At 37.4% G+C, this 12,732-nt stretch overlaps 1 protein-coding gene across 1 annotated transcript in view; it reads left to right on the top strand.

Moving 5' to 3' along the window:
• The window catches only part of LOC124522069 (uncharacterized), a 144,216-nt gene that overhangs the window by 12,695 nt on the left and 118,789 nt on the right, over window positions 1–12,732 (top strand). Inside the window, exons 5-11 of the mRNA XM_047093256.1 lie at window positions 748–852; window positions 1,365–1,418; window positions 2,553–2,654; window positions 5,547–5,600; window positions 7,739–7,843; window positions 8,392–8,445; window positions 12,511–12,615. Of these exons, the coding sequence (XP_046949212.1) occupies window positions 748–852; window positions 1,365–1,418; window positions 2,553–2,654; window positions 5,547–5,600; window positions 7,739–7,843; window positions 8,392–8,445; window positions 12,511–12,615 (579 nt within the window). The remainder of the gene's footprint in view (window positions 1–747; window positions 853–1,364; window positions 1,419–2,552; window positions 2,655–5,546; window positions 5,601–7,738; window positions 7,844–8,391; window positions 8,446–12,510; window positions 12,616–12,732) is intronic.

The raw sequence follows: 12,732 nt of genomic DNA, 5'->3' as shown, positions 1-12,732 counted from the left end.
AGTTTGAGCCCCTCATTGGGCTCTGTGCTGACAGCTCTGAGCCTGGAGCTGCTTCAGCTTCTGTGTCTCCCTCTCTTTCTCTGCCCCTCCCCCACTCACGCTCTGTATTTCTCTCTCTCTCTCTCTCTCTCTCTCTCTCTCTCACAAATGAATAAACATTAAAAAAAAATTAAAAAAAAAAAAAACAGAAACACAAACTAAAAAAAAACTAGACTCTTAACTATAGAGACCACATTGTTGCCAGAAGGGAGGTGGGTGAGGGGATGAGTGAAATAAGTTGATGGGGTTAAGAGTTCATTTGTTATCATGAGCACCGATTAATGTCTAGAGTTGTGGAATCATTATATTGTGCATTGTACACTTATTCCAGTTACATTGTAAAGCCCTGACAGGATCAAATTATTGTCATTATGAAGAAAAAAGTCACATTATTCAGAGACAAGAATAAATACAATAAATGATAGCTGAATTTATACTTTTTTCATCTAGTATCTTAATTTGCTGGCCAATTATAAAACAAATTTGTTCTCAGCAGGGCAGACTTGTTCCCAGAAATAAAAGACCTTCCTTTTGTAAACACTAAGGGGTTATGTTCTATTATGTGACTTCCCCATAATTCTGTGTAAACGTGTTTCATTTTCCCCTTCCATTTCCTCAAATGGGGGGGATGCATTATAATGAGAATGAATTTTTCACCATTTCATGGAATGATTATTCTCAGGCATTAATGTTCTTGTATTTTCAAAGGAAAAAAGGTTCATGTCAGTGATCTGGAGAAAGTTCTGGGAAGCGTGGGGATCGAGCTCACAGCTGAGGAGCTTAAAAAGCTGCAGGAAACTCTGCCAATTGATGGTGAGCTATACAGAAGCCACAAAGACTTTCTAGGGAACTTGGTTTTGTGGCCCGTGTGAACAATTTAAAATTTTTACCTGTCGAGGGCTTTCTGAAAAATCCTGAAATTGATTAGGAAAAGGCATTGTCATTTGGATTTAGTCTGCAGTTTACCAAACCCTTCAGCCATAGCTTTGCCATCTGAGTGTCAGGTAGTTGATCAGCCTATATCCTGAGGAAGAAAAGGAAGGGAACTGGAGGGGACTAGGAAAAGAAATAAAAGGGGAAGTCAACAGAAAAAGGAAAGGTGTGATTGTTTCAACATAATAGTGTTTCCCTCAGCGGTCAGTCTCCTACTTGCCAGAAAATACATATATTTGTCACACTCGGTTTTCTTTTCCATAACTTCTTTTTAAATTTAATACTGAGACAGAACACATTTCCCACTCAGTTTCAGTTGTTTTACTGAAGTTGTAAGTAAGTGAATGTTCATACCATTTCCCTTCTGACATGAATTGTTCCTTTTCCTATAGCTGCTGGAAACGTATTTCAGAATGCAATGTTGGATGGGGTGAAATCCACTCAGGGTAGGTTAAAAGCCTGATAAGAAAGGCAGAGACATCTGAAATCTTCAAGGTTCACATTTATCATTTAGACACGAGTCCTGTCTAGCTTCCTATGTATAGATTACTTAGTTACTTTCTTTTATTTGAAGTTTATTTATTTACTTTGAGAGAGAAAGATAGTAAGTGGGGGAGTGCAGAGAGAAAGAGAGAGAAGGGGAATCCCAAGCAGGCCCTGCACTGACAGTGCAGAGCCAGACGCAGGGCTTGAACTCACCATCCCTGAGATCATGACCTGAGCTGAAATCAAGAGTCCGATGCTTAACCGACTGAGCCACCTAGGCACCCCAGTTACTTAGTTACTTTCATCATCATCATATTTTACGCTATAATGTCTCAATACATCTTGCTAGGAATCCATACTCACAACCCCAAAAATCTAATCATACACAGCAAATTATGAAGAAAAGAATTACCGAATTTTTAGGGAGTTGTGTAAGGAAAGCTTGTTATGAAGGAAGATTGAAGGCAAATCCATAGAAACAAAAAGTAGGTTAGGGTTGCGGGGGGCTGGGTGGAGAGGGAAGTAGGGAGTGACTACTTAATATGTATGGGCTCTCCTTTGGGGATGATGAAAATGTTTTGGAACTGGAAGTGATATTTGTACAACATTGTGAATATGTACCAAATTCCACTAAGGTGTTCACTTTAAAATGATTGATTTTATCTAAAAAAGTGCTAAGATTCTGCTTGTTTTTAAGGTTACCTTATGATCTTCACTCTGTTTTAATATTAGTTAGTTAATAAATTAATGAGGTCCTGTCATCAAAGCTCATTCCTATTCTCTCTAATATTGGTTATAATCAAATCATGTAGCCTATCCCTTCATGAGCTGTTTATAATACAGGCTTCCATTCAAGGTTTAAAGGAAGAATTACTAATTCTGATTTTTCTGTTGATTATTTAATGCTCTTAGACATGTTAAATGGGAGTTCATACAGAAAAGTAATAATCACATAAGTACATTTTCTCTTTTGTTTTTTATTGTAATAATGACAAAGTATATATGTTCAGATAACAATTCGCATTCAAAAATATATTTCTAATATTTTAAACTCATTTTTTTTCATGTTTCATTCCTGTATGTTTCCTAAGCAGGCAAAGTTAAGGTGAATAACCTGGACACTGTCCTGGAAAACTTGGGAATCAAGCTCACACAAAAGGAACACGAAGATGTGACAGAAAATCTACCGCTTACCGGTGCGTGTTTCACATACTACTGTATCTTACGGAGACTTTCTGCACTTGTACATGAGTGTGTCCATAATTAGTTTTACCTAGTCTCAAAATGACATTTTTGCAAAGCTTAGAGAAGAGACTAGCCTTCTCTTCATTTCTATAAGCCCCATATCTTTAACCTCTTCTCTTTTGGATTCCAAGCATCACACACAGAACTATTATAACTACTTTCTGACCCAGTAATGAATTTACAAGGAGCAAAATGAATCTCATAGGCTAGAGAATAGAAAGGAAGGAAGAAAAATATGACTAATTTCCCTATTATTAGTATCCCTCAAATAGTTGTGTCCTAAGCCCATTAATCACTTTAACTTTGACAATTCCGTGTTACAATTCTCCGTGGACAGTATTATCCACACTCCTATTTCCAAGTGTCATTATATGCTGAAAACTTCTAGATGTTTTTCTGCAGCCCAAATTCCTCCCCAAATATGGGTTGGGTAAAACCACATCCAGATTCCTGTTGGGTTGTATCTGCCAAATTCATTCTTGCTCAGCAAAGCCTCAGATCTTAAATTCACTATATTTAAAAATACCTACCCCAAACTATCTCCTAATTATACATTCCCTTTCTCAGCTGGTGGCACCATCGTGTTCTTAGTAAAACAAATTTAAAAATTGACATTTTTCAGGGCACCTGGGTGGCTCAGTCGGTTAAGCCTCCAACTTTGGTTTAGGTCATGATCTCGCTGTCCATGAGTTCGAGTCCCGTGCTGGGCTCTGTGCTGACAGCTCAGAGCCTACAGCCTGCTTCAGATTCTGTGTGTGTCTCTCTCTCTGCCCCTCCCCCAATTGTTCGTTTTCTCTTTCTCTCTCTCTCAAAAAATAAATAAATATTAAAAAAAAACCGAATTGGTATTTTTCACTGCAACTTTTTCTTAGTGCCACATCTCATTGAATACCAAGTCCTACCAATTAGGAGTGCTGACTATTTCATACATCTGTGATCTGACCCTTGCTTTCCTTTTAGCTTTATCTTACATTATTTCTTGCTTCCACATTGCCCTATAACACTGAGGTGTCTGAACCATAGTATTGGATATAGGCAGGGTTCAAGATTCTTATATAGTCGGCTCTCCACCCTGTTGCAAAGCAGTAGCTATAAATGGATGAATTTTAGCGGGAGCATCTCCTGATTTTATCATTTGCTGTACGTCAACCCAACTACTCTATTACAGTATGTTTACTTGTCCGTCTCATCCCAGAAACTGACTTGTTCAGAAATTATATTAAATTTATTATTAAATATATTTTAATCTTTAGTGCCTCATATGGTGCCTGAAATTTAGTAGATAATTCATAAAATTTTCTTCAGCTAATATACAGATCTTCTTTGTTATTTAATGCTTATACCATGGCATCTGATTTGATTATCCAATTGTCCTTTTCCACATACTCTCCAACTCCTAGAACAAAAATACTTAGGCATATTTCACCAGCCAATTCTTGCCTATAAAATTAATCTCAAAGTTTACCTTTTCCAGAGCTCCCTGATCCATGGAATTCACTTTATTTACTCTTCCTCTTAGTTTAAAATTCATCCTATTCACACATATATTATTATACACTTAGCATATTGTATAAAAAGTGAGTGTCTTTATATCACTCTTCTTTGTTTATGAACTGTGATTTTCTTGTAAGTAGAAACCATACGTACATCATTTTATATTTAGAGGCAATAAATATTGAAGAATGAATGGAATGATGGAATAATTAGACTAAACAAATGAAAAACAGTGAAAAATACAAATAATTCAAAGTGACACAAAGTCTTCAAGAGGAACATCAAATATAGGCTGGCCTTCTAACACTTCATTTGAGCAGTACATAACTAAAGGGCTCCAAATCATTGGTATAAATGTTATCAAAGCAAAAAGACAATTGCCTAATCATCACTCATGCAGTTTTCTGCTTTCCAAAGAAGGTTTGGCAGAAATTATACTCATTTTGAAACAACCAGCAACATTCTGGCCAATTTCAGTGGTATACAAGGGAATACTTGTTCATACTTAGCACACGGGTGCAAACTTGGCCTTCTCTTGAAATCCCCCCTCAGAACCATCCTAATTCCAAGTTATTCCCAATAAGGCATAATATTCTTCTCAAGTTTATTGCTTTTTTTTTTTATGACTCATTACCCTTTAAAAAAAAAATAATTCCTAGTGTTACACAAGGACTTCATGAAGCCTTAGGACATAGGAGAGCAAGTCTACACATTCGACTCATCACGTAGAATTTTTATTAACCCATTAGCTTTCAGTGAACTGTTGAATCCCCTTTGTAACTAGTTGTTATGTTACCACAAGTCCTTTCAGTTTGGAGACTCTCTGAAATATCTACCCGTCTTTTAGGGTTAAAGAGAAATACATACCTATCTTTACACACACATATATATAGTGTTAATAGAAGAAACAGGTCACCAATTTGTGTGATCAAAAATCCCAAGATAGTTGTGATAGACAAAGAAACTAGAGAAAGACAAATTGGGAAAAGGTAAGAAGACAAGAAAGGTGGTCCCCAAAGACTCCTCTGACAAATGTGGCTGAACCAAAGCTGATAAATTGCTACACAGCCAAATAAGTCACTGGGACCTTTCACCCTGCCGGTAAGATGGAGAGCAGCCTTCACATTCAAGAGGTACATTCAAGACTCCATTTCGTCCAAGAGATAAAGACTCTGCCTCAACTAATGTGGAGTTAATTCTTTAAATCCAGGGTTTATATCCTTATAGTTGAGTCAGATAAAGCAGTGGAGCTAATGAACTTCGATCTCTTATTTCCCAATTTACCCTATTTTTTGTCTGTTTATATATGGCTCTCTGGCCTTATTACCTTATTTTGGCTTTCCTTGTAGCTAATGGGAAGGTTGAGCTCAGCACATTGATGGATGCAGTGGCCACTGTTACAGGTTAGTGAACAATTACTGTGACTCTAAGCTCCTAATTCGTACATTAAGTTATATTTTAATGCTCTATTCCAACTCTCCCATCACTACCTTTTTACTCTGCCATTTTACCATTTTATTGGGGAAGTGTTTCTACTTTAATTGTCTAAACTACGGGTTGGCAAACTCTGACCCTTGGGCCAAATCTGCTTCCGTTTGTGTAAACAATTTCATTGGAACACATCCAGCCCATTAGTTTGTGCATTATTTATGGCTGCTTTTACCCTACAAAGGTAGAGCTGAGTAGTTGTGACAGAGATCATAAGTCCTACAAAACCTAGAATATTTTCTATTGTTTATAAACTTTTATAGAAAAGTTGGCTGACTCCTAGCCTAGAGTTTAACTTCAGAGTGATCTTACATCCTAGATTGTTATGGTTTACCACTGAGGGAGATTAATTTTAACGAATTATTTTTAATACCCTCTTTTACTCCAAGTAGTCCTTGTATACGTGATAAATTGTATGGAATTTTAACTTTTGATATTTACACTATATACTGAAGTGCAATGCTTGATAAAAAATTCTTTATCCCCTGAGGTTTCTTCCAAACAGTACTTTGATATGCATAATCTGAGTGTCAAGGGAAACGGACTTTCTGCAATTGTAGCCTCAAAGTACTAGCCCAGAGTGCGCAGGACAGAAAGGCTCATGGACCCAGTTAAGATGTTTGAGTCACACAGTATTAAATCATTTAAAAACACACAGCAAAAAATAAATAAATAAAATAAAATAAAATAAAAACACACAACAAAAATGGGGCAGAAATATGGAATACATTAACAAATTCAGGGTAGAGTGAATGGAAGGACTACACTACTTGAATCTGAGTTGTGTGATGTGCATAATAAGTTTTGTGTCTCTCTCTGTTCAGCAGCATTCGTTTTTCTTGCTGCTGATGTGGTTATAAGGACCAGAATTGAGATTCAAGCAGATGGACCACAGATGGAAAGTGCTCTAGCCTGTGACACAAACTCTTTCAGAAAGACTCAGGGTTAGGGGCACCTGGGTGGCTCAGTCAGTTGAGCATCTGACTCTTGACTTTGTATCAGGTCATGATCTCACAGTTCGTGAGATCGAGCCCCATGTCAGGCTCTGCACTGACAGCACAGAGCCTGCATGGGATTCTCTCCCTCTCTCTCTCTCTCTCTCTCTCTCTCTCTCTCTCTCAATCTCTCTGCCCCTCTCCCCCACTCTATCTCAAAGTAAATAAACTTAAAAAAAAACAAAAACAAAAACAAAAAAAGAAAGACACAAGGACAAGTACCTGTTGTTAATAGTTGTAGTTTGCCATTAAGGCCATCAAAGAGCCATAGGTTTTGTGTTCCTTGAGCAGAGGACACAGAAGACCTAAAAATGGTGTCACCAATGGATTGCCAAATTAGAGTCATTTGAACAAGTGTCATAAATATTTACCACATCTTGAATATTTGGTGCCTCAAGCAATTTTAGAGTATCACAAATATTTAGCGCTTCTTATACATTTAGTCTAACATATATTTAGTGAACATGTTCTCCATGTGCATGTAATGCCTCATGAGTATTAAATATTGCTCAGTTCTTTCATTCCCTTCTATCTAACTTACATACCCTTTACTTAAAAACTACTTGCCTGTACTGCAAAACATCTTAAAAGATGTAGCCCATGTTTTGTAAACTACAAACTTGAACTAATGTACTTACTTCACTTGTGTAATAGAATTAAATGTTCTCAAAGGCAAATGCACATTATGCTGAATTAACATATTAAGCAGTGAAGTAAAACCAGACACAACACTCATAATTAAGGTAATAACAGAGACACTGAATTTTAAATATCTGTGATATTTTAAATAACTTGGAATCCCCCAAGCCACTTACATCTTGCTTAAATTGCTTTACTCAAAAAAAAAATTGCTTTACTCCATAATTATAGATATTGAATTTTTTGAGTAAAGGCAACAATTCTGTTTCCATGATGTCTGATGGCGCAAAGGTCTCATGCTACTTTGTTTATAGCTGTTGCATGATCTGCTGAATAGATAAATGACTTCTTTTTTTCATATTTTGGAGATTTTAGGTCATAGTCAAACTTTTCATCTACTCACATTTCTTTCTTTGAAGGAGGAGAAGTTAATGTCAGTGATATTCAAAGTATTCTGGAGAAAATGGGGGTAGAGCTCACAGATAAGGAGTGCTCAAAACTAAAGAAATGTCTGCCAGTCAATGGTGAGTATTTAAAAAAACAATGTAGCCTTTAAGGAACTCAGACTTGTGTTTATTTTTTGAGAAGTTCTAGAATTATTTCCATTTGATAAAAACAGGATTTAGAAGGAATTATGCAGTTCCAGTTTAAGAAGTAACCCCAGCGGTGCCACTTTGTTTATAGAATCATTGGCCCCTTCAGTCACTAACCTGGTATTAAGTCAAGGAAGTGCCTATTCTAACTTTTGATTCTAGTCAGAAGGCATCCTCAAGAATAAACAGGGACATACAGGAAAGTAAAAAGAGTGAGAAAATACCAGAAAGGGAAAATGGGGAAATTAAAGGGAGGCATAGGGAATTAAGATGTGTGTGTTTCAGCATAGTAGAGTGCCCATAATAACTCCCTCAGAAGCCAGGGGGCCATATTGAAAATTTTCTCTACTTGTTAACTGTTTTCTTGGTTATTTACAATTAAATGAGGCCTTTTCTGGGGGTAAATTATGATGTCTGTCTTTCCTAAATGCCTAACTTAATCTTTCATTGGTGTGGTCTGATTTCTTTCTTTCGTACAGCTGTTGGAAAGGTGTACCAAAATAGGTTGATGGATGGTGTAAAAACCCTTAAAGGTGAGTGACAGTTATAGCAAAAAAGCAGATGAATCTGAATCTGAAAAGCAGACGAGAAGCCTTTACCACTGTGTGTGTATGTGTGTGTAAAACTACATTCATGTTTTTTCCAAAGATCTTTTCTGTATTTATTTTACGAAATGGCCTCCTGTACCATTCTTTTACCTTAAGATGGAAGCAAAAATCCACATAAAAGTTGAACTCTTGAATAACTTCACCCTTAAGGAAATGGTAAACTAGAAAAATGTCTAATCAGCACAAGTAGGTAAAAGGAAGTTTATGTGTATAGTCATGGATTCTAAGATCATGAAGAAATGTCTTCTTTGAAAATTCATGACTATGGACCTATGTTCATGTTGGTTCCAATTCATATTTGCACTCCCTGCATGGCCCAGGAACTCACAAAAATTTAACAAAAAGTGAGGCACCTGGGTGGCTCTGTCAGTTGAGTGTGTGACTTTGGCTCAGGTCATGGTCTCATGGTTTGTGGGTTTGAGCCCCATGTCACGCTCTGTGCTGAGAGTGCACAGCCTGCTTTGGATTCTCTGTCTCAGTCTCTCTCCGCACCTCCCCCACTCACACGCACGTGCGTTCTCTCTCTCTCTCAAAAGAAATAAATATTAAAAGAAAAATTTTTTAAAGTTTGCACCAGCATTGTAGTAACTCTAGTATTAAAGAAATTCATCCTCATATCATGGTCAGAAGAATTTTCCCTATAAAACTTTTCTTAAGATGAACTTGAAACAGAAAATTACAAAAGATGAAAAAATTTTGCCAAAAGGGAATTAAAAGCAAAAATGAACTATTGGGACCTCATCAAGATAAAAGGCTTCTGCACTACAAAGGAAACAATCAACAAAACTAAAAGGCAACCATCGGAATGGGAGAAGATATTTGCAAATGACATATTGGATAAAGGGCTAGTATCCGAAATCTATAAAGAACTCACAAACTCCACACCTGAAAAACAAATAACCCAGTGAAGAAATGGGCAGAAGACATGAATAGACACTTTTCCAAAGAAGACATCCAGATAGCCAACAGACACATGAAACGATGCTCAACATCACTCATCATCAGGGAAATACAAATCAAAGCCACGCTGAGATACCACCTCACGCTGCGTGGTCAGAGTGGCTAAAATGAACAAATCAGGTGATTATAGATGCTGGCCAGGATGTGAAGAAATGGGAACCCTCTTGCACTGTTGGTGGGAATGCAAACTGGTAGAGCCGCTCTGGAAAACAGTGTGGAGGTTCCTCAAAAAATTAAAAATAGATCTACCCTATGACCCAGCAATAGCACTGTTAGGAATTTACCCAAGGGATACAGGAGTGCTGATGCATGGGGGCACATGTACCCCAATGTTGATAGCAGCGCTTTCAACAATAGCCAAATCATGGAAAGAGCCTAACTGTCCATCAACTGATGAATGGATAAAGAAGATGTGGTTTATATATGCAATGGAATACTACTTGGCAATGAGAAAGAATGAAATCTGGCCTTTTGTTAGCAACGTGGATGGAACTGGAGAGTGTTATGCTAAGTGAAATAAGTCAGGCAGAGAAAGACAGATACCATATGCTTTCACTCATATGTGGATCCTGAGAAACTTAACAGAAGACCATGGGGGAGAGGAAGGGGGAGAAAAGAGTTAGAGAGGGAAGGAGGCAAACCAGAAGAGACTTAAAAACTGAGAACAAACTGAGGGTTGATGGGTGTTGGGGGAGAGGGGAAAGTGGGTGATGGGCATTGAGGAGGGCACTTGTTGGGATGAGCACTGGGTGTTGTATGGAAACAAATTTGACAATAAAGTATATTTTAAAAAAATTTGCCAATATATACAATAAAAAATGGAACGCCCAAAGACTTCATATGATACAAATATTTTAGATAGACCATAAAATAAGTATGCTTTAAAGGACTAAATTCACAAAAGGAAAATGGAAATACTCTTAAAAACTAGCACAGGAAAAAATGGATTTGAAAGGAGTCAAAATTTCTAGAAATGAAATGTCTAGCCTGAAAAATTTAAAAACATAATGGTTTTATTGGCAGATGTAAATGAAGAATTAATTGGATTACTGGAATAGAACTCTGAAAAAATTACCAAGATTCCAGCATAAAGACAAAAAAGTAACAAACGGGAAGGAGGAGTAAGAGGCCTGAGGGTCAGAGTGAAAAATCTGCCAGTTTATCCAACAGTATACAAAAGAGCTAACAGAGACAAAGAAAGAAAATGCTAATTTGAAGACCTAACAGTTGGTAATTTTTTGTGATTGTTCAAAGACATGGATCCTAAAACACAGGACACGTAATGAGTCCTAAAAGGTTGCTTACGAGGTCTCTGGTTAATCAAATCGTAAGCAAGTCACAGAACACCAAAACAGAACAAAACAAAACCCTACGGGCAACCACAGTGCATTCTGACTACCTACAAATGAACAATTAGACTTATAGTGGACTACAATGAGATGCCACCTTACACCCCATAGGATGGCGATTTTATAAAAAGGAACAGAAGCGCCTGCATGGCTCAGTCAGTCAGTTAAGCATCCAACTTCAGCTCAGGTCATGATCTCACAGTTCGTGAGTGTGAGACCCACATCAGGCTGTGCTTTGGATCCTCTATCCTTTCTCTGCCCCCCCCACCACCACACCCCGCTCATGCTTTCTCCACTCCCCCCTGCTCAAAAATAAACATTTAAAAAAATAAAATTTTTTAAAAAGGAACAGAAAATAACAAGTGTTGGTGAGAATGTGGAGAAGTTGGAACACTTGTGCGCTGGTGGTGGAAGCGTGAAATGGTGCAGCCACTATGAAAACCAGTATGGCAGTTCCTCAAAAACTTAAAATTACTACGTGATTCGGCAATTCCATTTCTGGGCATGTGTCTTAGTGCATTCAGGCTGCTATAATAAATTTCCAGGGACTGGATGGCTTATAAACAACAGAAGTTCATTTCTCACAGTTCTGGGGACTGGAGTCCCAAGATCAGGATGCCAGCATGGTGGGTAAGGGCCCTCCTTTGGGTTGTATTTGTACAGTGACTTCGCATTGTATCATTCCAAGGTGGAAGGGGCAAGGGATCTCTGCAGGTTATCCTTTATAAAGACACTAATCTCATTCATAAGGGCTCTGCCCTCATGACCTAATAACCTCCCAAAGGACCCATCTCTTAATACCATCAATTTGAGAATTAGGTTTTCAATATATGAATGGCAGGGGGTAGGGGGGCACACAGACATTCAGGCTTTTGTAGTGCGTATCCAAATTTGTATATCCAGCACTATTCAAAGAGCCAAGAGATGGGCTCAGTCTGTGTGTTCATCAACCTTAAAATGGAAAGAAATTGGGACACAGGCTACAACATGGTGAACATGGAAGACATTTTGCTAAGTGAAATAAGCCAATCACAAAAAGACAGATACTGTATGGTTCTGTTAATGTAAGATAACCTGGAGCAGTCAGATTCATAGAGACAGAGGCTGGGTGTAGGGAGGAATGAGGAGTATTGTTTGAGGAGTACGGACTTTTAATTTGGGAAGGTAAAAGGTTCTGGGATGGATAGTGGGTGATGGTTCTAAAACAAGGTGAGTATATTCCATGCCACTGAACTCTATCCTGAAAAATGGTTAAAATGGTAAATGTATGTCATGCATATTCTACTATATATATATATTTCAATCTCACAAGATGAGAGAAATTATTAGACATTTTTGGGAAAATTTATTCAGAGGAAAGAACCATGTAAACTGTTCAGCAAACAAAAATAATACTTTCCTACTGGCAGAAGCATATGAATTTTGTTTTCTGTATTTCTGTAAATCGTCTTGAAGTTCTGCCACAGTCTTTAAAAGCTAATTATATAAATGGATTCCCGCAATTACTCATTGGAGGAAATTCTAATTCCGCCTTTATTACTGACACTCTTAGATACAACTGAATATACATTCGACCTTTTTCTTTAAGGTGAAACCAATATCTATAACACACAGGAATTCATAGCTATTGTCACATTCTAAGGTTATTCAGTGTTGCTTACATTCTTCTCTTTCTTCCAAGGAGGGATTGTTGATGTTGCTAACCTAGACACTGCTTTGCAAAACATGGGAATGAATCTCACAGGAATGGAAAATAGCGATTTGATAAAGAACCTACCTGTTGATGGTGAGTAAGCATATAAATTTTTGCATCACTGAATATAACTTGAGTTGTGAGCTTCTATAAAATCATCTCTGAACAAGTTTGTTTGCCAGTAAGAAGATATTTGTAAAAACTTAGAAA

The sequence above is a fragment of the Lynx rufus genome, unplaced genomic scaffold (assembly GCF_022079265.1).
Source record: "Lynx rufus isolate CCGP_SWC_20201006 ecotype Redwood Valley unplaced genomic scaffold, mLynRuf1.p SCAF_34, whole genome shotgun sequence".
Lineage (NCBI taxonomy): Eukaryota > Metazoa > Chordata > Mammalia > Carnivora > Felidae > Lynx > Lynx rufus.
This window is presented reverse-complemented; position numbering and strand designations above follow the sequence as displayed.